The sequence below is a fragment of the Anabrus simplex genome, chromosome 7 (assembly GCF_040414725.1).
Source record: "Anabrus simplex isolate iqAnaSimp1 chromosome 7, ASM4041472v1, whole genome shotgun sequence".
Classification (NCBI taxonomy): Eukaryota; Metazoa; Arthropoda; class Insecta; order Orthoptera; family Tettigoniidae; genus Anabrus; species Anabrus simplex.
The window spans coordinates 233,887,034-233,912,475 of NC_090271.1; the positions used below are offsets into that span (position 1 = coordinate 233,887,034).

Below are 25,442 nucleotides of genomic sequence, written 5' to 3' on the forward strand. Positions count from 1 at the left end.
AGCTCAAAGGTGACAGACCCACCACTGAACTTACCAGCAACTAGTTGGGGGGACATTTCCTTGCTTTCAAGTCTATCAAAGATACAATTCAGAATGGAAAAACCGTGATGGTACAGTACACAGAAGGTATTTTTTTAAGCGGAATAGAATCCCAATACTGTAAAATATATTGTAAATTAAATTCTCGTCTCTAATAGAATTCAAGCTAATAGAAATAAAAAAATTACACTAATTTCGTACTGTATCGTGATCTGTCTTTATAAAGCAGGTTTGCTGTACAAAATCGTCATCACTGTATTTTCTAAAGCACTGCTTGACGAAACGGTATTTAGGTTACTTTCTTATTTGTATGAAAACACTAGAAAAATCGCCATTCTCTTTTAGCATAAGGAATTAAACCTACTCACGTTGCGTTGTGACTGCTGTATTATATGACAGATGAGTTCTGATCTACCATCATATCTCACCTAGTTATACCATACTTACACAATATCATAAATAAGAATATTCCATTAGAGCCAATAACAAGATCATCGGATTAATTAAAGGCTGCGGAATATCAATAAAAAATAAAATGAAGTCAATAGAAGCAAAGTAAAGGTAAAGAAGGGAATGGAACAAAAGTTGGGAGAAAAGGGAAGCAATTCTAAACGGGGGGAGGAAAAAAGATGGGAAGAATATAAAGATTAAACAGACGAGAAGAAAAGAAAGCAATTATCAAATAACGGGCGCACATAGATAATGAATACGATGAGGATAGGAATTACGAACAGCGAACGAAATAGAGATAGTGAAGTAAGAAAAGAGAACCACCTAACCATTAGCTGGTAGCTAGTGTCTCTTTCAACGGCTTTGGTGTGTCTTCTGTCGAATCTCGTTCCGGTTCACACCTGAAGTTACCGTCGGTGGTACCATTGTAACCTACTTTTATAATTTACGAACTCTGTTATTACTCAAATAAATTTAACTAACTCATGGTATGTCAGGATCTTTCTATTCAATCACACTGAATCCGGAACGATTCTCGATTTATGGAAGGTGGTTTTGTATGTACAAGTGGAATACATTCCCTGTAGGTGTACCACTGCTCGGATGGTTATTCTAATGTTTTGTGGTCGGTTTTTAGAAAAACTCAGAATATTTCTTAATTTATGTCAGTAATAATATAGTAGTTTATTAAATTACTTAATATTTGAACTTGTCGATGAAATAGCGGCTGTTCAAGAAGTATTTGTTCACCTAGGGCCATTACAACTTTACAAGTTTGTTACATCAAAGAGACAACACATTGCAGCATTATGGATACCAATCAATTAAGCATTTGTTTAGTGCATTTCTTATGAAGTGTTAACATTTTTCACTCACCTGAGTATAGCTGCCACGTGCAGATAGTCTGAACTGAGATGTACGAAGCCCACGTTTCTCAGGGTCACCCCGGCTAACAACATCCCTAGCAGCGGTGGAAGCGATATCAGCTGCATGAGTTTGCCTGCGAAGTGTGCAACCACGCACAACACAACGACAGAGAACAGCTGGCCTCCAGGGGTAGCAGTATCACCCGCAACACTCACGGCCACCCCCCAGATCGCCAAGGCGCCGAGGAGTACGGCCATTGCGCGGGAAATTCGCCTCCATGAGGGAACCCATGGGTGAGCAGACAAACGACGCCACCAACTCGCGCTGGAAAAGAAAATGAAGTGCATTATTATTATTATTATTATTATTATTATTATTATTATTATTATTATTATTATTATTATTATGGCACCACTTAAGAACTACAATTGTGCACCCTAGTGCGAAGTGAAGGAACTTTTTTTTGAAGAAATTTTGTAGTCATAAGTTTGTTATTATTATTACGGTACTATTATTATTATTATTATTATTATTATTATTACTATTATTATTATTATTATTATTATTATTATTATTATTATTATTATTATTATTATTATTATTGTACCGGGAGGTACACCTCCACGCCGCTAATTCAAACATTGCGCCAGTTGAAACTCCTCTACTGGAGGAAGCCTGAACTTTAACAACCACATTAATTCTAAGATTTCTCAGAAGATGTCCCTACTGTAAATTTTGAAGTGTTCTGAACTATGTCAGTTTCGATTCGTTTTTGTTTTCTCTGTAGCAAGAAGTGTAACCAATAAAATTTTGTGGGCGGGTTGTAATCATTCATGAAACGTCTCGAATCTTCCACGAGGATATATAAACTGCTGATTTTCTGGTCTTCTGGCCACTTCAGTAACATCTTTCCTAGTGTGATTATGTAGCAGGGGGCGGGAAGCGCCTCTTTCTTCAGGCGGCAGTTCATCCAACAGGTAATGGCCTTTTAATAACTTGTTTGCTTGCTAGCTCAGCAGTTTAACCCTCGGGGCAGGTTCGAAACTTTTATCATGTAACCTTCCTTTAAAATGTAAAAGATACTTGGTATAAATTCCGTCTCTTTAACTACAAATCGGGATAGAGAGTGCCTAAACCTCTCGAGCTCCCTCTCATATTGTTTTTGAGGTGACTACGTTTTCATAGCTTCATAATGTAATAATTTTCCTATCGTGTCAACTCCGTAGTATGGGATTAGCCCTTGCATAAGCGGCCTAGAGCCAAATAGGTTTTAATAAGTTGTATTAGGAGTGCAAGTTATGCCTCCACTCATGTTGGTATTTTGGGGCCATGTAATTATCCTGTTTCTTTACTGAATAGGCCTCAGTAGGTTGGGTATTTTTACCTCTGTTCTTGTGTGCCTGGAAGGCAGCTTGAAAGTGGAGTTTGGTGTGGCCTTTGAATAGGCTTGAACTTTGAGAGCGGGTTGCTCTTTCTTAAATTGTATTTTCTGTGTGCCTCGAGCAGGCTTAACTGGATAATTGGGAGCAAATGCTCCTTGGCATGATTGGGTTTTTGCCCCTTTGTTGAATCTTGTGTATTAGTAAAGTTGGGCTCATTGCTCAGGGATTGTGAATCTGGGGCTCGAAGCCCAAAATCCATTAATAAACTGTAATTGTACATTCTTAACTTGTTGATATAAAACTGAGTTCCTGTTATACCCTACTTGTTATTTCTTGATCTCGAAAAGAAAATATAACCTTTGTTAAATTTTAAATTAACTTTAATTTCGTAAGTTGAGACCTATTCATCCCAGCACCTTCTTTCACCTCTGCTGTTCCACCAAAACTCCGTAACAATTATTATTATTATTATTATTATTATTATTATTATTATTATTATTATTATTATTATTATTATTATTATTATTATTATTCATAGTCCGTTTACCCTCCAAGGTTGGTTTTTCCCTCGGACTCAGCGAGGGATCCCACCTCTACCGCTTCAAGGGCAGTGTCCTGGAGCTTGAGACTTTGGGTCACGGGATACAACTGGGGAGGAGGACCAGTATCTCGCCCAGGCAGCCTCACCTGCTATGCTGAACAGGGGCCTTGTGAGGGGATGGGAAGACTGGAAGGGATAGACAAGGAAGAGGGAAGGAAGCGGCCGTGGTCTTATGTTAGGTACCATCCCGGTATTTGCCTGGAGGAGAAGTGGGAAACCACGGAAAACCACTTCCAGGATGGCTGAGGTGGGAATCGAACCCACCTCTACTCAGTTAACCTCCCGAAGGTGAGTGAACCCTATTCCAGCCCTCGTACCACTTTTCAAATTTCGTGGCAGAGTCGGGAATCGAACCCGGGCCTCCGGGGGTGGCAGCTAATCACACTAACCACTACACCACAGAGGCGGACATGATTATTATTATTATCATTATTATTATTATTATTATTATTATTATTATTATTATTATTATTATTATTTAAACAATCTATAATTCAGCGGTATAATTTTGTTTCTTATAGTTTATAGATTACGTCTGTCAATAGATTTGTTGTTGTTGAGTAGAAGTACTTGATCGATTCCCATTTGTTGATAGTTATACTACAGTATAGTATTTTAGATGCTAGTTTTCCTGGTTAATAAATGCTTTAAGAAAGCGACAAAACATTTTAAATTGAGGGAAGGAAATTAGGAAGTTACTGGATTAAAGAGAAAGGAGAAAATAATGTGCCTAACAACAAGAATCTGACCTCGGTATGACGTCACGGTGCTGCCATGCCGTGCCGCGCTGACAATTAACTCCAGCGTGCGATTTGTCTCAGAGGTTTCTACACGTACTGTATATGATACGACAACATCAAATCGTAAAACATTTGAGGAAATTGTGATGAAATAACAATAAAATGTCTACAAAATTATCGAAAACAAAAACCGCTCTTCAGAATTTTTTTAAAAAAAGAAGGCTTATCTTCTCAAAATTAATGCGGTGGAGGGTTCTGAGGCGAGTTCTGAACAAGTGAGTATAGAGGGTCTGGGACCCTTCACGGCCATGACCTGTGGGCCTTATGGAACTTACCTTTTACCATCCTGCTCGGTCACTCGAGGATCCTGAACGCCGATTTCTTCTTTGGCAGCATCGAAAGCGGCATTTATATCTGAAAAATATCAACAAGTAATCTAATTTAGTGATTAATGAACGCGACCGTATACGCCACCTATTCTATTCCGAGTTGCGAGGCAAAAAGTTTCGAAATTTTAATCCTATTCATAAGGTGCTTATTATTATTATCACTAGTAATTAACACTGCTATTTAACACAACGATTTGAATATTAATAACTGAGTTATTTAAAAAACGACATAGTGTAATTTGACTGAAAACGACTCACAAATATATAAATAGGTAGGTAAACAAAATGAAAAAGAATGTTCAAAATAAAAAAAATGTTTGACTAAATAGCGCATTTTGCATCATTAATCCACAGTCGTAAGTATTCTTTGTTTTTTACAGCCAGTTACGTTGTGCACATCATCCATCTTCAAGACGAATACAACACGAACTTCAGCGCCAATGTATGATAAAACCAGAAGTCACAGGGACTAGAAAGATAGTTCATCTAAAGTTCTTACCTTCAGAAAACAGTTAGTAAAACAGAAGTCTATAAAATCACTGTGTAACTAAGCGTTGAATGTTCGTACACTGGAAATACAAAGCAGTCGGCATGCTGACAGTTGTCACTTGCTGCCTCAAGAAAGTATGAACTGTGTCTTGCAGAAAGATAAGAGAAGAAACTTGAATGGTATGGTGAGTGATTGGACTATGAAATGTAATACTTATTAGGTATATTCCTTGTTAGTTTACAGTGGTTTCTTAAATAGTTAATGATAACTAAATCAGTTAGTTAAGTTACTGTTTATTATTTCTTCTTCTATGGAATGCGTCTATGTCTCGAACGTTTTACCAGTGCTGTGCTGTACAAAAATACTAAAACTAACGGCCTATTTAACCTACGAATTAATCAATTCTGGTTAAAATTCCCGTTACCCTGCCGGGAATCGAACCCCGGACCCCTGTGACCATGGGCCAGTTCGCTAACCATTTAGCCATGGAGCCTTGCCTGCACAGAAGAACAGAAGGAAAGGTTATTCCAGTGAAGATCAACGTGTAGAATTCCACTGTAACGGTGAGTACAAAACTAAATTTTGAAAAATAATTTGGAAACATTATTTTTAAGTCATCATCATCATCATCTGTTTACCCTCCAGGTTCGGTTTTTCCCTCGGACTCAGCGAGGGATCCCACCTCTACCGCCTCAAGGGCAGTGTCCTGGAGTTTCAGACTCGTGGTCGTGGGATACAACTGGGGAGAATGACCAGTACCTCGCCCAGGCGGCCTCACCTGCTGTGCTGAACAGGGGCCTTGTGGAGGGATGGGAAGATCGGATGGGATAGGCAAGGAAGAGGGAAGGAAGCGGCCGTGGCCTTAAGTTAGGTACCATCCCGGCATTCGCCTGGAGGAGAAGTGGGAAACCACGGAAAACCACTTCCAGGATGGCTGAGGTGGGAATCGAACCCACCTCTACTCAGTTGACCTCCCGAGGCTGAGTGGACCCCGTTCCAGCCCTCGTAGCACTTTTCAAATTTCGTGGCAGAGCCGGGAATCGAACCCGGACCTCCGGGGGTGGAGCTAATCACGCTAACCACTACACCACAGAGGCGGACATTATTTTTTAGTAACTGACAAATTATTGCATTATGTGTGCTATTCGAATAATTAGCCAGGTTGAGTTTTAGAGATATTTCTGTAGTTTAATTTAAAGTATTGACTTGGGGTTATCTCAAAATATATCCATTTGTTTAGAAAATCGGCCAACTGGGTTAACATTACCATTTTAAGAACTGCTAGATTTCTAATTTTTGGAAATACGACCTGATTATTATATTATTTGTAACCATTTTAAGAACTGAACCTTTGATAATGAATCACAGAAGAGGAAAAAACAAAATTTTGTGGTCAAAATTTATGAACTAAAGGCTAAATATCCATCCATTCCGGCCATAAAGTAGCCAACGGTTTCAGAGCAGCAAAGTGCTGCATTTAACGAAGCAGGTAAGAAATGCAACGAAAATGGGTGGGGATAGGGGTGGTTGCGTATCATCATCATCATCTAGGTGGATAATGAAACGAAATAATGTATCTCCTTTATAGCAGGAACGTTGATCTGGAAAAGCGTGAATGTCGCCCACCCCCCGCGCTCTGGAAACGACCCTGCGGACGCCCATGCCCACAGGGCAGTATTATTGGCCCAGTATGTTTTCTTAGATATATAAATGATATGAGTAAAGAATCAGAATCCCAGATAAGGCTATTTGCAGATGATGTTATACTTTGCGGGGGGGGGGGGAGTTGCTTTACGTCGCACCGACACAGATAGGTTTTATGGCGACGATGGGACAGGGAAGGGCTGGGAGCGGGAAGGAAGCGGCCGTGAAATTAATTAAGGTACAGCTCCAGCAATTGCCTGGTGTGAAAATGGTAAATCACGGAAAACCATCTTCAGGGCTGCCGACATTGGGGTTCGAACCCACTATCTCCCGGATGCAAGCTCACAGCTGCGAGCCAACTCGCCCGGTGATGTTATACTGTATAGAGTAGTAAATAAATTACTGGACTCTGAGTGACTACAAAAAGACCTCGGCAATGTTGTGAGATGGACAGAAGACAATGGTATAATGATAAACGGGATGAAGTGCAAGGTTACATGCTTGTCCGGCCCCGTGGTGTAGGGGGCAACGCGTCCGCCTGTCACCTGGTGGCTCCGGGTTCGATTCCCGGCCGGACCAGGGTTTTTTAATTGTAATGATTGATATCCCTGGCCTGGAGACTGGGTGTTTGTGTCGTCCTTAATGTTACTTTCCTCACATACATCATTCAACACTACCGTCATTCCAGTTGCACGCAGGTCCATACGCTATGGTGCCAATAGGGGCAAAAGATCCACATGGGTCGATGCCCCGAACAAATAACATTTTTTTTTAAAGTTATATGCTTCATCAAGTTTTAATTACTGTGTTGATGAGGTGATAGTACCTTATGTGGAATGCTGCAGGTACAGTACGTAGGTGTTAATATAAGTAATGATCTTCATTGGGGTAATCATATTTACCAAGTTGTTAAGAAAGTTTACAGCTCTCTTTACATGGTTGTAGTAAGGAAGTAAAGGAGAAGGCATGTAGACCCCGATTAGAGTATGGTTGCAGTGTATGGGACCCACTTTGTTTTGGGTGATTTCCGCCAAAAGTGTAGTGTTACGGCAATGTTGCAAGCTTTGGGTTGCGAAGACTTGAGAGTAAGTAGACGAGATGTTCGACTAAGTGGTATGTTCCGAGCTGTCAGTGGAGAGACGGTATGAAACGACATTAGTAGTCGAACAAGCTTGAGCGGAGCTTTTAAAAGTAGGAAAGATCATAACATGAAGACAAAGTTGGAATTCAAGAGGATAAATAGGGGTAAATATTCATTTATAAGGCGGAGAATACGGGATTGGAATAATTTATCAAGGTAGATGTTCGATAAATTTCAAAGTTCTTTGAAAACATTTAACCAAACACTGGGTAGGGAAACTGCTACCTGGGCTACAGCCCTAAATGCATGTGATAGATAGATAGATAGATAGATAGATAGATAGATAGATTGATTGATTGATTGATTGATCGATCAGGGTTAGAAGTAATGTTGAACGGCTACAGTAAACAACACTGTATACGTACAGGTTCCGTAATCCTCTTCTGTAACTGGAGTAAGTTGCTTTCTAGTCGCCTCGTTGAGGGATGACGTCATGACTGAAACACAAAGATAAGTCACCCAATTAATCAAAACGGAGTAGACACAAACTGATAACAGTGTGAGTAAACATGCAAAGCTTTTTTCCAGTTCAACAGACGGACTTTTCGGGACGTAAGGTGCACTAGATACGGTAAATAAAGTGACAACATGAATTTTGACATTTTGCTTTCGTCAGAGGGAAGCGTCTCTACTGCTACCAGTGTTACCAATGATCACCTTAAAACATCTTCCCATCAGCACAACAGAGGGCGTGTTAGTCCGACTTCTCGGCTGAATGGTCAGCGTACAGCCCTTAGGCTCAGAGGGTCCTAGGTTCGATTCCCGGTCGGGTCTTTGGATTTTAATAGTTTCTAATTTATTCCTCTGACTCGGCGACTGCGCTTTGTGTCTGTCCCTACACTCTACTCCCCATATTCAGACAACACACACCACGCTACCAACCATCACAGAAACACGTAATAGTGATTACATATCTCCATAGAAGTTTGGTATCAGGAAGGGCATCCGAACGTAAAACAGGACGAAATCCACGTCTGTAACGCAGTTCGCACCCACGACCCAACAGGTGTCGGAAAAGCGGTAGAAGAAGAAGAACAGAGGGCGTGTTAGCCGACTGACAAAGTAGAGGCATTCACAGTAACTTTAGAGAACGCAAAGTCAATCTTCTTCTTCTTCTTCTTCTTCTTCTTCTTCTTATTATTATTATTATTATTATTATTATTATTATTATTATTATTATTATTATTATTATTCGTATTTATATGTTTACCCTCCAGGGTTGGTTTTTCCCTCGGAGTCATCGAGAGATCCGACCTCTACCGCCTCAAGGGCAGTGTCCTGGACTCTGGGTCGGGGGGTACAACTCGGGAGGATGACCAGTACCTCATCCAGGCGGCCTCACCTGCTATGCTGAATAGGGGCCTTGCGGGGGAATGGGAAGATTGGAAGGGATAGACAAGGAAGGAAGCGGCCGTGGACTTAAGTTAGGTACCATCCCGGCATTTGCGTGCAGAAGTGGGAAACCACGGAAAACTACTTCCAGGATGGCTGAAGTGGGAATCGAACCCACCTCTACTCAGTTGATCTCCCGAGGCTGAGTGGACCCCGTTCCAGCCCTCGCACCACTTTTTAAATTTCGTGGCAGTGCCCGGAATCGAACCCGGGCCCCCGGGGGGTGGCAGCTAATCACACTAACCACTACACCACAGAGGCGAACTCAATTTTCCGAAACACATAAAATATTGAATCCTGAAAGACTTACGAAAGTATAGGGGAATTCTAAGGATCGAGGAGTAAAGCCATGACACGCTTCGGCGAAATCAAAACCCAGTTTAATCTGGTAGAAATCACATAACACATCCAAAAGAGGCAACTTGATCAATAGAAGAGACCGAGCAAGAATCAACAGAAGAGAACTTTAGGTAGTATTAAATAAACGTTTTTTGTTGTTTACGATTTGCTTTACGTCGCACCGACACAGATAGGACTTAAGCGATGATGGGATAGGAAAGGCCTAGGAGTAGGAAGGAAGTGGCCGTGGCCTTAATAGGTACAGCCCCAGTATTTGCCTAGTGTGAAAATAGCTGCCGACAGAGTGGTTCGAACCCGGATGCAAGCTCACAGCTCCGCGCCCCTAACCGCACGGTAAATGGACATCTAATGGCCTCCGCTACTGTCTCCTGATATTTCGATTTGACATTTTTTTTGGGCTGCCTCTATCAACTTCGACAATGGCAAAGAAACCAGAATCCTACTGGGCGACCTACAGCTGCGTCTTGTTACCTTTTTCGGCAAACACCCGATCAACGTCGAACCCGGGGCCACTACACTCAGCATTCAGACAAGAAGCCGTACTATGTATTTTGGATCCTCCTACCGAAAGTTGGTTAGATCTCCAAAAGTACAGTGTTATAAGAAGTGTGGTAGTTTCCCGTTACATTCCCCACTGTGCCAACAACGTACCTTAGGGACCTCGTAAAAAAATTAATAAATATATATTTATAACCTAATGTCACTCTCCAAGGATACGGTCAGGCTAATTCTGTAGAATCCGTATAAATAGTTTGTTTTGCAATTTCTACGTAGAGGCATTTGGTTGCATCTAGTTGCATTTATTATAATTGTGTTGAGTGAAAAACATGACGGCTGTACACAATGCTTGCCCTTGCCATCTCTGGCAACACGGCGGCTCGCTCCTCACAAAAGACCTGAACCAAATTATTTTAAAATAATTACAGCAACGAAAATTGATACAAAAATATCATATTTTCGTTAGAAAATCATACTTTTTTGACGTGTAGTGCACTTGAGATCGTATTACGCACAAATTTTGCTGAATTTATTTATTCGAGAACAATGTGTAATGTTAATAAGAGGTAGGTGTAGTCGGGTGTACTCAGACAATTCAGTTTAGAACGAGCTCTCTTTGCGCGAAGGTTGTCTTGTTTGATATTTTTCAAACTTCATTTGAACAGTTTTTGAATTAATTTTGTTTGGACATTTTTCTGCGTTGTAATCGAATAGCCGCCTCTGTGGTGTAGTGGTTAGCGTGATTAGCTGCCACCCCCGGAGGTCCGGGTTCGATTCCCGGCTCTGCCACGAAATTTGAAAAGTGGTACGAGGGCTGGAACGGGGTCCACTCAGCCTCGGGAGGTCAACTGAGTAGAGGTGGGTTCGATTCCCACCTCAGCCATCCTCGAAGTGGTTTTCCGTGGTTTCCCACTTCACCGGGATGGTACCTAACTTAAGGCCACGGCCGCTTCCTTCCCTCATCCTTGCCTATCCCTTCCAATCTTCCCATCCCCCTACAAGGCCCCTGTTCACCATAGCAGGTGAGGCCGCCTGGGCGAGGCACTGGTCATACTCCCCAGTTGTATCCCCCGACCAAGAGTCTGAAGCTCCAGGACACTGCCCTTGAGGCGGTAGAGGTGGGATCCCTCGCTGAGTCCGAGGGAAAAGCCGAACCTGGAGGGTAAACAGATGATGATGATGATGATGATGATGTAATCGAATAAATTATGACTCGTTGGCTGAATGGTCAGCGTACTGGCCTTCCGTTCAGAGAGTCTCGGGTTCGATTCCCGGCCGGGTCGGGGATTTTAACCTTCATTGGTTTATTACATTGGCCTGGGGGCTGGGTGTTTGTGCTGTCCCCAACATCCCTGCAACTCACACACCACCACATAACACTATCCTCCACCACAATAACACGCAGTTACCTACACATGGCAGATGCCGCCCACTCTCTTCGGACGGTCTGCCTTACAAGGGCTGCACCCGGCTATAAATAGCCACATGAAATTATTATATTGTTATAACTGAGACTTCAGTATCGGTTACAGAGTATAGTTCTGCAATTACTGAAAAATTAAACCAATTTTAAGTACGAACAACTAAGTGGTGTGAGGTTCAGCAACCGTTTAACCACGGAAACCTATTCAACATTATTGTTTAATAATCTTACAATAGTGAATAATCCGTTTGTATACGGTATATAATTACAATATATTGCATATTATCTACTGCTGTAATTAGATTTATAATTTATAATTTACTAGTTATTCGTAGGTTTTGCATTTTATTGGTGGGGGGGGCGAATGTTTATTTGAGGGGCCCGAATGTTTATTTTAGCTGGTGGGCTATATCACATTCGTTACGCCCGTGCGTCACACCAATCACCACAGGGACTAGCACTGCTCGAACCTGTCACCTTCTCAAGGTCAAATACAATGTACAATGGAAATGGACATCTAATATCATATCTCACCAGAGATGTATCAAGATTAATAATGTACTTACCTAGATCTAGTTTATCTGCATTCCCCATCTCAGCACGTACTTCACACACTTCCACACTTCCACCCGCTATCATTCCGTATTTGCTTTTGGTGAGGTGACGTCTTCACTTATGTACGCAGAGCTCCTACTGCGAATTTAATGATTCAGCGTACGACCGCAGATAAGACACGCACTACCTGCTACAAACACAGGAGTACCAACAGAAGTGATACCCTGAAGTCCGTACGAATGTGGATCAAACCGATGTCCACTACAGCGTCTTTCCCTGACCCTTAGTGCTGTATGCAGTCAGGCAGTCGGACATAAACTATCTCGGATCATTGCTGCTTCTACTGTTGTCAGCCGACAAACCTGTTTGATACAGGTCCGCCCGCCATCCTATCTTGTGCTAACTTCCCACCATTTGTTGTAATCTGTTTCCCATACTCATATCTACAGATGGGAATTTGCCTATTTTATTCCTGTGTTCAGAAACATAGGCTTTTGAGACATCAATCCGTTTTAGGGTCATTTTAGCTAGATTTTGTTCGTTTTATTGTGTCTGTAAATCCCTATTTCAGGGGTTTGTGCTTATTTGGAGTATAATTGCCTATTTGATGCCTTTTGACTGTATTTTAGCCGGTTTTCTTCCAATGCATTATATTGTAGCAAGTGTGCTCGACAGAAATCTTCTCGATTCTCAATATCTGTTTACCCCACGAACAAAAACGGGAATTCTCGGAAGTCACCAGAAATAGTGCTTGGGGAATTTCCATCAGGACAATTTGACCTCGAAGCCTTCAATCCCTCCAACCACCTAAGACATATGTGAGAATCAATCAACGTCGACCGAGCTCGATAGCTGCAGTCGCTTAAGTGCGGCCAGTATCCAGTATTCGGGAGACAGTAGGTTCGAACCCCACTGTCTGCAGCCCTGAAGATGGTTTTCCGTGGTTTTCCATTTTCACACCAGGCAAATGCTGGGGCTGTACCTTAATTAAGGCCACGGCCGCTTCCTTCCCATTCCTAGGCCTTTCCTGTCCCATCGTCGCCATAAGACCAATCTGTGTCGGCGCGACGTAAAGCAACTAGCAAAAAAAAAAAAAAAAAAAAATTAACGTATATTCCTTACCTCCCTTTCGATGCGAACTATAACGCGTACGCTTCAACTTCAGAATGTGTTGTGATTTATTGTGGTGAAGAAGAAGAAGAAGTAGAAGAAGTGTGTCCGCGGCAATGCCCAAAGAAAAATTGTCGAAGTCCTACTGGCTGAAGCAGTGAATCACAGGGGATCCCGATTTCACTACGGATGGAAGGGTAGTGTTCTGCCAAGCTTGCTGTAAGGAGGTAAGTTAGTTTGTTCCTTTTATCTTTTTTGCGATTGAGAACTACAATCGCATTTCGCTGTAGCATTTATAGGCATATTAAGTTATGTATTGTGGCAAGTTGTTTCGTTGCAATGCTGTATTAGTCGTGAACTTTCAATAATTTATGTTACTAAAATGTAAACGCCGGTGGTCTCTTGTCACAAAGTGGATGACAATTAAAAATCGGTATTTTCAACTGAGATTCATTTCCTGTGAAAATAGAGATTTAAACTGATACGAAATTTATAAAACTCCTTTTTATAAAGTCGTTTGTAACTTTAGTGAACTCTATTACGCTTCCGCTAAGCCTTCGCGAAACATAGGTTACAGATTCAATGTGGCGCGGCTAGAACGATATCACAGAGGCTAGACATACAACAATAGCACGACTTGGGCGATGTTACAGCGTGTTTTACAAGGCTGCCAAGACTATCTTTACAAGACCAGGCCAGCAAAAAGACCGTTGGTCTGGTTTGGTGAGGTCCGGTTAGTAACCGTTGTACTGCAGGACAAGCAAAGAGAGTCTGAGGATCGTAAGCTCCCAGGTTAGGGCCGTGAAGCGGCAACAAGCCTCTAGCATCCCCTAGTCTTGTTAAATTGTGACAAAAACTAAGCTTATGGGCGCATGCCACGACAATTTCAAATTACGCGGTTTTCTAATTTTCAACGAGGGTGGCAGCCTTGTGGCACACATAATGCAGGATCTATTGTAGGCAACAGAAAATAGTCTTCATGACAACTGACCCGGCTGACTAAAGCCGGCGAGTAGCAACAAATAAAATGTTCACATATCTGAGATTTTTGGGCCTCCGTTTCAATCTTCTATATAAGTAAGAATAATGGTAGGGGCAGCTTGGTGGGTCCTTGGCAAGCATAAATAAAGGATCCCTCCTCTACACTACTCATTTTCATTATTTTTCACGCGGCGAACTGGACACGATACTGCAAATTATAACTGAAAAATCTTTGAGGACATATTTCCATATAAATTACGAGTTCCCTTGTTCCTACTTTAAAGTTTTGTACTCCTGGAAACAGCATCTCTAATAGTCTTTCTTTTTCATGAAACAAAGCATTATTACCAGTTATCCCAACTGTAGAAATTTAAGATATAAGAACATTGTAATTTACGTCAATTTTATTATTTTGCAGATCAAATGTGGAAAAATAATAGCATGTAGGTCAACATAGAAATACTGCGATGCATCTGACACAAGTACAGAAAGCTGTATCAACGCAGCCTTTCTACCATTCCACTGTGAACAGTGACACTGCAATGGTGGGAGCTAATATCCTCCTGCGTAAACTGGACAATCCAACATCCAAATAATGTTTAAGAAAATACGCGAGCAAAGTAATACCACATCCCTCAACGCTACGGAAGAACTACCCACAGTCTTTGTACTTATCGGCAAGTTTTAAAAGTAATTTTATAGCAGTAAACACCAAGATAGATTCAACCTACGTTTCAACTGTCCCTGTTAATGAAAAGTGGTACACCACTGTTCAAATTTTGAGAATTTTATTTCACTGCCCTGCTAGTTGCCCTGTGCCTGCAGGTCATTCAGGCCATGGATGAAGAGGATGCTGTTTACATAAGAGAAGCTAAGAAAGCCTTGTCCTGCCCATCAGGTCCATCCGATTTGGCATTTCTGAAGGCAAACTTCAACCAGCTGCTGGGAGCAATCAGCGAGTTGGAGAATAGTGACATGCCCTTGGTGGAGTCATTCAGGATTGTGGAAGAAGTCAGGGGAAGATTTTACCGAACCTCTGGGAAGGTAGCCGCTGTCAGCGAAACGATCGATAGGGTCCAGCAGCGGAATCAGGATGGAAAGCGATGGTAAAAGTAGCCAGGGTTCTAGGAGGTGTGGTAGATGAAACAATGGAACTAAGACCACTTGAAGTGGCTTCATTGAAGTTTTGTCCAATCACTTCATGTGATGTTGAGAGATTTTTCTCTCAGTACAGAAACATTCTGCATCACAGGAAAACAAGACTGTTACGAGGAAAAATTGGTAAGTTGCTTGTTGTAAATTCATTTTATAGTAATTGAGTGTGTTATTAAATTATAATTAATTTTTATGTCTATTTTGTTGTTTATTTTACACGTTACATGCCGATTTTGATTATTTTAAGAGCCGATATGGCTGCCTATTTTAACTGTTTTGGTGCCTATAATTCTCATCTCTACTCATACCTGAGCCTTGTATCTCTCCAAACCTAACTGAGCAAGACCCAGGTGTATAAAAATGTATTCTAAGAAGTTATAGGCTGGTTTATGGAATGACAGTTATCTGTAGATGCGTAGTTATCAGTGACTTAACATGGTATAATAATAATTTCGTGTGGCTACTTCTAGCCGAGTGCAGCCCTTGTAAGGCAGACCCTCCGATGAGGGTGGGCGGCATCTGCCGTGTAGGTAACTGCGTATTATTGTGGTGGAGGTTAGTGTTATGTGTGGTGTGTGAGTTGCAGGGATGTTGGGGACAGCACAAACACCCAGCCCCCGGGCCATTGGAATTAACCAATGAAGGTTAAAATCCCCGACCCGGCCGGGAATCGAACCCGGGACCCTCTGAACCGAAGGCCAGTACGCTGACCATTCAGCCAACGAGTCGGACACTTAACATGGTGATACGTTTAAAATGAGTTTCCGAAACAAGTTATCGGCTTCTTCACAGTTATCTGCGCAACGGCTGGTAACTGGAGCTAGTGCTGTAGTGGAAGGCCTAAGATTCACCGCCATCTAACACCATGCTTGACGTCACGCGCAGCCGAACATAGCCGACTACACTCCGACCCGAAACAGGATCTTACTCTAGCATCCGATAGAGGCCAGTGGCTGCGCGCGCGCATGGGACCCGCATTAATGTCATAATTTAAGAAAATACTGAAATATAAACTTTCAATGTAATACTCATTTTATAAATGATAGACTGAGATTGTCCCCACTACCAAACAGCATAAAAACACATACTATGCGTTTTTGCTAGTGGTTTAACATCTCATTAACACGTTTTTAGGACTGCCGACGGCGGGATTCAATCCCACCATTTGCCGAATGTACGCTCACAGCTACGCGACCCTAACCGCATGGCCAACTCGTTCGGTACTCGTAATAGTGCAAATATCCCTCCCCATAGGTTTGGCGTTAGGAAGGGCATCCGGTCGTAAAGTTAGCCCCTTACACAGACACTAGGGAGTTTCCTGTGTCATGCAACCCAAGTGGAGTCAATTACACAGACACCTAACGACTTTCCTATGTCACGCAACCCAAATGGAGCCCCTTACACAGATACGTAATGAATTCCCTATGTCACGCAAACCAAGTGGAGCCCCATACATACACACATAGCGACTTTACTACGGCATGAAATTCAAGTGAAGCCGCTTAAACAGACACAAAGCGACTCTCCTATGCCATGCAACCCAAGTGGAGCTCCTTCCACAGACAAATTCCGACTTTCCTATGCCACGCAACGGAAAACTGAGCCCCTTCCACAGATACATACCGACTTTCCTATGCCACGCAATGGAAAGTGGAGCCCCTTACACTGACCTTAGCGACTTTGCTGTGTCACGCGACCTAACTGGAGCGCCATAGGTAGATAATTTCCTCTGTCGTGCAACCCAAGTGGAGCCACGTACACAGACACGTAAGGACTTTCCTATGTCATGCAATCCAAGTGGAGCCCCTTACACAAACACAAAGCGACTCTCCTATGTCATGCAACCCAAGTGGAGCCCCTTACACAGACACAAAGCGACTCTCCAATGCCATGCAACCCAAGTGGAGCCCCTTCCACAGATACATACCGACTTTCCTATGCCACGCAACGGAAAGTGGAGCCCCTTACACAGACACATTCCGACTTTCCTATGCCTCGCAACGGAAAGTGGAGCCCCTTATACAGACACATTCCGACTTTCCTATGCCACGCAACGGAAAGTGGAGCCCCTTACACAGACAAAAAGCGACTCCCCTATGTCATGCAACCCAAGTGGAGCCCCTTACACTGACCTTAGCGACTTTGCTGTGTCACGCAACCTAACTGGAGCGCCGTAGGTAGAGAATTTCCTCTGTCGTGCAACCCAAGTGGAGCCACGTACAGAGACACGTAAGGACTTTCCTCTGTCATGCAACCCAAGTGGAGCCACGTACAGAGACACGTAAGGACTTTCCTCTGTCATGCAACCCAAGTGGAGCCACGTACAGAGACACGTAAGGACTTTCCTATCATGTAACCCAAGTGAAGCCTCTGATACAGACACGTAGGGACTTTCCTATGCTGTGCAACCCAAGTGGAGCCCCTTACACAGACACGTAGCGACTTCATATGTCACGTAATAGAAGTGGAGCCCCTTACACAGACAAATAGCGACTTTCCTCAGTCACGCAACCCAAGTGGTGCTCTCTTACACAGACACGTAGCGACTTTCCTATGTTACGCAACCCAAGTGGAGCCCATTTACACAGACACATTCCGACTTTCCTATGCCACGCAATGGAAAGTGGAGCCCCTTACACAGACACATTCCGACTTTCCTATGCTACACAACGGAAAGTGGAGCCCCTTACACAGACACAAAACGACTCTCCTATGCCATGCAACCCAAGTGGAGCCCCTTCCACAGACACGTAGGGACGTTCCTATGTCATGTAATTCAAGTGGAACCCCATAAAGAGACACGTAAGGACTTTCCTATGTCACGCTACCCAAGTACAGCCCCGTACATAGGGACTTTCCTAGTGCACTTGAATGCAAGAAGCGTTGCATTTTACTGTGCTAGGAATACAAAAAATTACCATAGTAATTAAAAAGTCCTTAAAACTAATAAGACGTCTGGAATTTTTAAAATATAAAAGTGGGTAATGATCACGCGGTTTTGCAGCCACAGTCACGACAGCAACCACTACCGTCGTCAGTTGTTCATTAGCATGACAATTGCGTAATATCAGTGATAATCGTCCTTGACGGTCTTTGTAACCCACGACAACCCCTGCCTGTCGTAAGAGGCGAATGAAAGCGGCCCCAGGCGCTCTCAGCTTGAGAGCGTGGGTTGGCAACCACGGGGTCTTCCTCTAATTCCTGGCATTGCTTCCAATTACTTGTGCCAGGCTGTCCCATCAATCATGTATCCTATCCGATCTCCCTTGGTCAACTCTTGTTCTTTTCCAGCCCCGACGGTATTAGAGCATTCGAGGCCTGGGGCGTCGTCTTTCATTTTCCCGCCCTTCGTTGCCCTTGTCTTTCTGTAGCCTATACCTTAATTTTTCGAAATGTCAGATCCCTTCTACCTTTTCTCTCTGATTAGTGTTACATAGAAGATGGTTGCCCAGTTGTACTTACGCTTGAAACAATAATCACCACCACCACCACCCCCACGGTCTTTATAAGAACCTAAGTTGTGGAATAGTTATACCATTATAGCTCGTCCGTATCTTATATAAAGTATTGGAAATAGGATTTTCTACAATGTTTGTAATGTGCCTACTCTTCGAACCAAGAATACATTCTATTCAACCATTTAAGGCCCGAATAACATATTTTGATAAGATCACGTAAGGTAAATCTCTATCCATAGAATATGAATTATGGATTTTGGACTGAAAAGCTGAAGGACGAAACGCAAGTTATAGTCCTTTAGTTTTCATCGCAATTTTAAATTGATGTAAGGATTGTAATTAGAATGTACATTGTTCTTATGTATGATTGAATTATCCTAATGTATAAGTTGTTTTAACATTTTACTATTTATGGTACTGATCAAAAGAATTGGACACTGAAGAAGTCTTTAAACGAGGTAAAACTTAATAAATAATAATCATTATTCAGCATCGATGGCTGTCATCGAACCTCACATCCAAGCCCCTAAAAGACATGAGGTTTACCTCTCACATGACAGACTATTGTAGCTAGTTCGTATTTAATAAGAAGAGAACGTGGATCTTACCCGCTGCCTTCTGAGAGAACTGCGCCTCGCTGACTGGTCCCACCCACTACACAGGTGCGATCATCTGAACTTGTTGACTCGGTCAGTTTGCGCCGCTTGTCTCAAGGTGATATCACTAGCATTTAAAGAAAACATATTAACAAGTAGTGTTGCCTAAGTCTATATTGGAGTTGGAAAAATAGTTTTAACTCTCAATTCATCTAAAGCTAGTTCCGATAGCTCCGTATCTGTTAGTGGAAAACATTTTCCATTAATTTCCCCCAAGACTAGTTCCAAGGTCGACTAACAAACACAGTGCATCAGACGCCCACCTCCTAGGAACATGGTAGCGGAGTGGCAGCCCAACACGGTTAAGATCTAAACTCCCAGTTCTCTCAAGTCTGATAGTAGCTGAAAGGAAGGATCTAATAATAATAATAATAATAATAATAATAATAATAATAATAATAATAATAATAATAGCCGTATGGTATCAAATACCATTTATAAGCGATTTTATTTTACGTCACTTAGGCTGTCTGCATTTCATTTTCGAGGTTCCATTTTACTTCACCAGATAGATAGCGATCAGTGGCTGAGTTCTCGTTAATTTTTTCAGGTAAACACCAAATGTGGCAGCAGAGATCTTTCACAAGCCGGCATCGTACGGCATGGAATGTCGAATGCACTTCTCTCTACCCTTCAAAAATCCAACGGTTATGTAGCGCATACCTATCTACGAAATGCTACTGTAATACTTGTCCCAAATGGAACATAATAATTCCTTTTACACAAATGAAGTGAAAAATATGCGGTAAATTAAGAAATACCGTCGTTACTAGAGAAATATCTAGAGAAATCTGTATACGTACTTACGGGCTGTAGACAAGACTCTCTTATGTTGTATTTCGCTGCTCATGCCGTCTTTTGTTTCTTTCTTGAGGTCCAAGGCTTGCACCGACGAATGGGAGTGCTATGTCTGTGAATTCTTATTATCTTTGTCCATATGACTAGCGCGGGCAGTTCAAACAGCAAAATAGCATGATCCCTGGACCAATAAATATACTACTTGTTTGTTAAAAGGAAAATAGCATGATCCCTGGACCAATAAATATACTACTTGTTTGTTAAAAGGAAAATGGCATGATCCCTGGACCAATAAATATACTACTTGTTTGTTAAAAGGAAAATAGCATGATCCCTGGACCAATAAATATACTACTTGTTTGTTAAAAGGAAAATGGCATGATCCCTGGACCAATAAATATACTACTTGTTTGTTGAAAGGAAAATGGCATGATCCCTGGACCAATAGACATACTACTTGTTTGTTGAAAGGAAAATAGCATGATCCCTGGACCAATAAATATACTACTTGTTTGTTCAAAGGAAAATAACATGATCCCTGGACCAATAAATATACTACTTGTTTGTTAAAAGGAAAATGGCATGATCCCTGGACCAATAGACATACTACTTGTTTGTTGAAAGGAAAATAGCATGATCCCTGGACCAATAAATATACTACTTGTTTGTTAAAAGGAAAATGGCATGATGCCTGGACCAATAAATATACTACTTGTTTGTTGAAAGGAAAATAGCATGATCCCTGGACCAATAAATATACTACTTGTTTGTTAAAATGAAAATAACATGATCCCTGGATCAATAAATATACTACTTGTTTGTTAAAAGGAAAATGGCATGATCCCTGGACCAATAAATATACTACTTGTTTGTTAAAAGGAAAATAGCATGATCCCTGGACCAATAAATATACTTGTTTGTTGAAAGGAAAATAGCATGATCCCTGGACCAATAAATATACTACTTGTTTGTTCAAAGGAAAATAACATGATCCCTGGACCAATAAATATACTACTTGTTTGTTAAAAGGAAAATAGCATGAACCCTGGACCAATAGACATACTACTTGTTTGTTGAAAGGAAAATAGCATGATCCCTGGACCAATAAATATACTACTTGTTTGTTCAAAGGAAAATAACATGATCCCTGGACCAATAAATATACTACTTGTTTGTTAAAAGGAAAATGGCATGATCCCTGGACCAATAGACATACTACTTGTTTGTTGAAAGGAAAATAGCATGATCCCTGGACAAAAAAATGTACTACTTGTTTGTTAAAAGGAAAATGGCATGATCCCTGGACCAATAAATATACTACTTGTTTGTTGAAAGGAAAATAGCATGATCCCTGGACCAATAAATATACTACTTGTTTGTTCAAAGGAAAATAACATGATCCCTGGACCAATAAATATACTACTTGTTTGTTAAAAGGAAAATGGCATGATCCCTGGACCAATAAATATACTACTTGTTTGTTAAAAGGAAAATGGCATGATCCCTGGACCAATAAATATACTACTTGTTTGTTAAAATGAAAATAACATGATCCCTGGACCAATAAATATACTACTTGTTTGTTAAAAGGAAAATGGCATGATCCCTGGACCAATAAATATACTACTTGTTTGTTAAAAGGAAAATAGCATGATCCCTGGACCAATAAATATACTTGTTTGTTGAAAGGAAAATAGCATGATCCCTGGACCAATAAATATACTACTTGTTTGTTCAAAGGAAAATAACATGATCCCTGGACCAATAAATATACTACTTGTTTGTTAAAAGGAAAATAGCATGATCCCTGGACCAATAGACATACTACTTGTTTGTTGAAAGGAAAATAGCATGATCCCTGGACCAATAAATATACTACTTGTTTGTTAAAAGGAAAATAGCATGATCCCTGGACCAATAAATATACTACTTGTTTGTTAAAAGGAAAATGGCATGATCCCTGGACCAATAAATATACTACTTGTTTGTTCAAAGGAAAATAACATGATCCCTGGACCAATAAATATACTACTTGTTTGTTAAAAGGAAAATAGCATGATCCCTGGACCAATAGACATACTACTTGTTTGTTGAAAGGAAAATAGCATGATCCCTGGACCAATAAATATACTACTTGTTTGTTAAAAGGAAAATAGCATGATCCCTGGACCAATAAATATACTACTTGTTTGTTGAAAGGAAAATAGCATGATCCCTGGACCAATAAATATACTACTTGTTTGTTCAAAGGAAAATAACATGATCCCTGGACCAATAAATATACTACTTGTTTGTTAAAAGGAAAATAGCATGATCCCTGGACCAATAGACATACTACTTGTTTGTTGAAAGGAAAATAGCATGATCCCTGGACCAATAAATATACTACTTGTTTGTTCAAAGGAAAATAACATGATCCCTGGACCAATAAATATACTACTTGTTTGTTAAAAGGAAAATGGCATGATCCCAGGACCAATAAATATACTACTTGTTTGTTGAAAGGAAAATAGCATGATCCCTGGACCAATAAATATACTACTTGTTTGTTAAAAGGAAAATAGCATGATCCCTGGACCAATAAATATACTTGTTTGTTGAAAGGAAAATAGCATGATCCCTGGACCAATAAATATACTACTTGTTTGTTAAAAGGAAAATGGCATGATCCCTGGACCAATAAATATACTACTTGTTTGTTAAAAGGAAAATGGCATGATCCCTGGACCAATAGACATACTACTTGTTTGTTAAAAGGAAAATGGCATGATCCCTGGACCAATAGACATACTACTTGTTTGTTAAAAGGAAAATGGCATGATCCCTGGACCAATAAATATACTACTTGTTTGTTAAAAGGAAAATGGCATGATCCCTGGACCAATAAATATACTACTTGTTTGTTAAAAGGAAAATGGCATGATCCCTGGACCAATAAATATACTACTTGTTTGTTAAAAGGAAAATGGCATGATCCCTGGACCAATAAATATACTACTTGTTTGTTAAAAGGAAAATGGCATGATCCCTGGACCAATAAATATACTACTTGTTTGTTAAAAGGAAAATGGCATGATCCCAGGACCAATAGACATACTACTTGTTTGTTAAAAGGAAAATGGCATGATCCCTGGACCAATAGACATACTACTTGTTTGTTAAAAGGAAAATGGCATGATCCCTGGACCAATAGACATACTACTTGTTTGTTAAAAGGAAAATGGCATGATCCCTGGACCAATAAATATACTACTTGTTTGTTAAAAGGAAAATGGCATGATCCCTGGACCAATAAATATACTACTTGTTTGTTGAAAGGAAAATAGCATGATCCCTGGACCAATAAATATACTACTTGTTTGTTGAAAGGAAAATAGCATGATCCCTGGACCAATCAATATATCATTTAATGAATGAGTTAGGGCACAAAACGAACGAGAAACATGAAGAAAACGACACCCAATTAATGCAAACAACTACAGTGAGCACAGACATTACACACGAAAGTGTTAGGCAAACAAAACACATACGGAAGCGCTGCGATGTATCAGGTAAGGTAGTAAAGTATGTATCCATATCATTCTCTGCAAGTAAAATATTCCGTACTATTTCTTAATTTACCGCAGATTTTCTACTTTATTTGTGTAAAAGCAATTATTATCTTCCATTTGGGACAAATATTACAGTGACATTACGTAGATAGGTATGCGCTACGTAACCAATCCAATTGCCTCTGCCGGGTTTGAACGCGTGACCTTTGAATCCGGTTATCGACACTTTTCCACTAATACAAACTGCAGAAAGTTAATTATTATTAGTAGTAGTAGCAGCAGCAGCAGTGACGTGCTGTAAATATATTCGTTGCCCCAGCTGCAATTTTAAAAAAATGCTATCGCATTCCCACCACTCTCTCTAAAGCCAATACTATTATTTTATAAACTCACTTGCTAACTAAGTGGAAATACAACAATCAAAGAGATCAGACAATAACTAACTAACTAATATGAATGAATGAATAAATAAATAAATAAATAAATAAATAAATAAATAAATAAATAAATAAATTAATAGGACAATTTAGGGATAAAATGAAATGGCGTATTGCTTTTAGTGCCGGGAGTGTCAGAGGACAAGTTCGGCTCGCCAGATGCAGGTCTTTTGATTTGAATCCCGTAGACGACCTGAGCGTCGTGATGAGGATGAAATGATAAAGACGACACATACACCCAGCGAAATTAACCAATTATGGTTAAAATTCCCGACCCTGCCGGGAATCGAATGCGGGACCCCTGTGACCAAAGGCCAGCACGCTAACCATATAGCCATGGAGCCGGACAACTTAGGGGTTAAAGAACTTATCAAATTATAACTCACTTGAATAAGAATATTTTAAACCATATACTCGCAGATATTTGCAAATTGGTATTCACGACAGTGACAGCATCATCATAACTTAAGCTACAGCAGATTTTAAACAATGTACTTATAATTTCATCCGCTGACCCTTCGCAATAGTACTGCACACTCATGTTTTTTCACATAAAGGTACTGGGACTAACTTTTTGTTTTCTTAACTTAAAAAGCCTAACCTAAACTGAATTAGCAAAATTTAGAAGGTACTTTACCGTCGCCGAAGTTTTGGCTTACTGGGTGTAGATACAGCAACGACAAACGAGAGAAAATATTCCTCACGACATATATCACGAAGAACGCCACAGAACTCGCGGAAAGTTCATCTATAATCCAAGAGGAACGCACCCTCATTACAGGCAACCCCACTCGCACAGAACAACCAAATAAAAAATTCTCGTACTTCGCGCTTGGTGCTGTGTTCATGCTGGGCAACCTAATATTCCTCCGCGTGCATCGAAAACCATACTTAACACGTCCCATCAATGAATCGCTCCCAAAAACTTTATGCATGCCGAAATCCATAAATAGAATACTTTTATCACAATTATTGATTTCATAAAATGGGCATTTTTATTAGCAAGACTATGTGCAAGTGGCTACACTGTTTTTTTCTTGTAGCATCTGGCATGTGGCGCTGAACACTTCGAGCGTTAGCTATTACAACTAACATGGGGATGGGGACTTCATCCATCCCAAAGAAGTTAGGCTTGACCATGTCTGCACGGGAAGAAAAAGGAGAGGGAAGGTAGCGCGCTGACAATGGGACAGAGTAGGCGTGACGTACATAGCGGAAGTGTGTGGCAGGCCATGTGTTGGGTCTGGTTTCCGCCAAGCTGGCTTGTCACACATGGTAGGAAAGGAATACAGTGTCAGCAAGTGTAGGTGAGATATGAGATCAGT

At 40.9% G+C, this 25,442-nt stretch overlaps 1 protein-coding gene across 2 annotated transcripts in view; it reads right to left on the reverse strand.

The window, feature by feature from the left end:
* LOC136877070 (sodium/hydrogen exchanger 9B2) overlaps positions 1-19,345 on the reverse strand; it is a 72,835-nt gene extending 53,490 nt beyond the window's left edge. Inside the window, exons 1-4 of one of the 2 annotated variants that reach the window (XM_067150887.2) lie at positions 19,284-19,345; positions 8,109-8,180; positions 4,415-4,493; positions 1,366-1,680 (exon numbers count right to left, since the gene is read on the reverse strand). In XM_067150887.2, the coding sequence (XP_067006988.2) occupies positions 1,366-1,680; positions 4,415-4,493; positions 8,109-8,178 (464 nt within the window). In that variant the 5' untranslated portion in view covers positions 8,179-8,180; positions 19,284-19,345. Of the gene's footprint in view, positions 1-1,365; positions 1,681-4,414; positions 4,494-8,108; positions 8,181-11,982; positions 12,219-19,283 lie in introns of those variants that run through there. The other variant, XM_067150886.2, reaches the window with a different exon arrangement.
* Between the last annotated feature and the right edge of the window lie 6,097 nt (positions 19,346-25,442).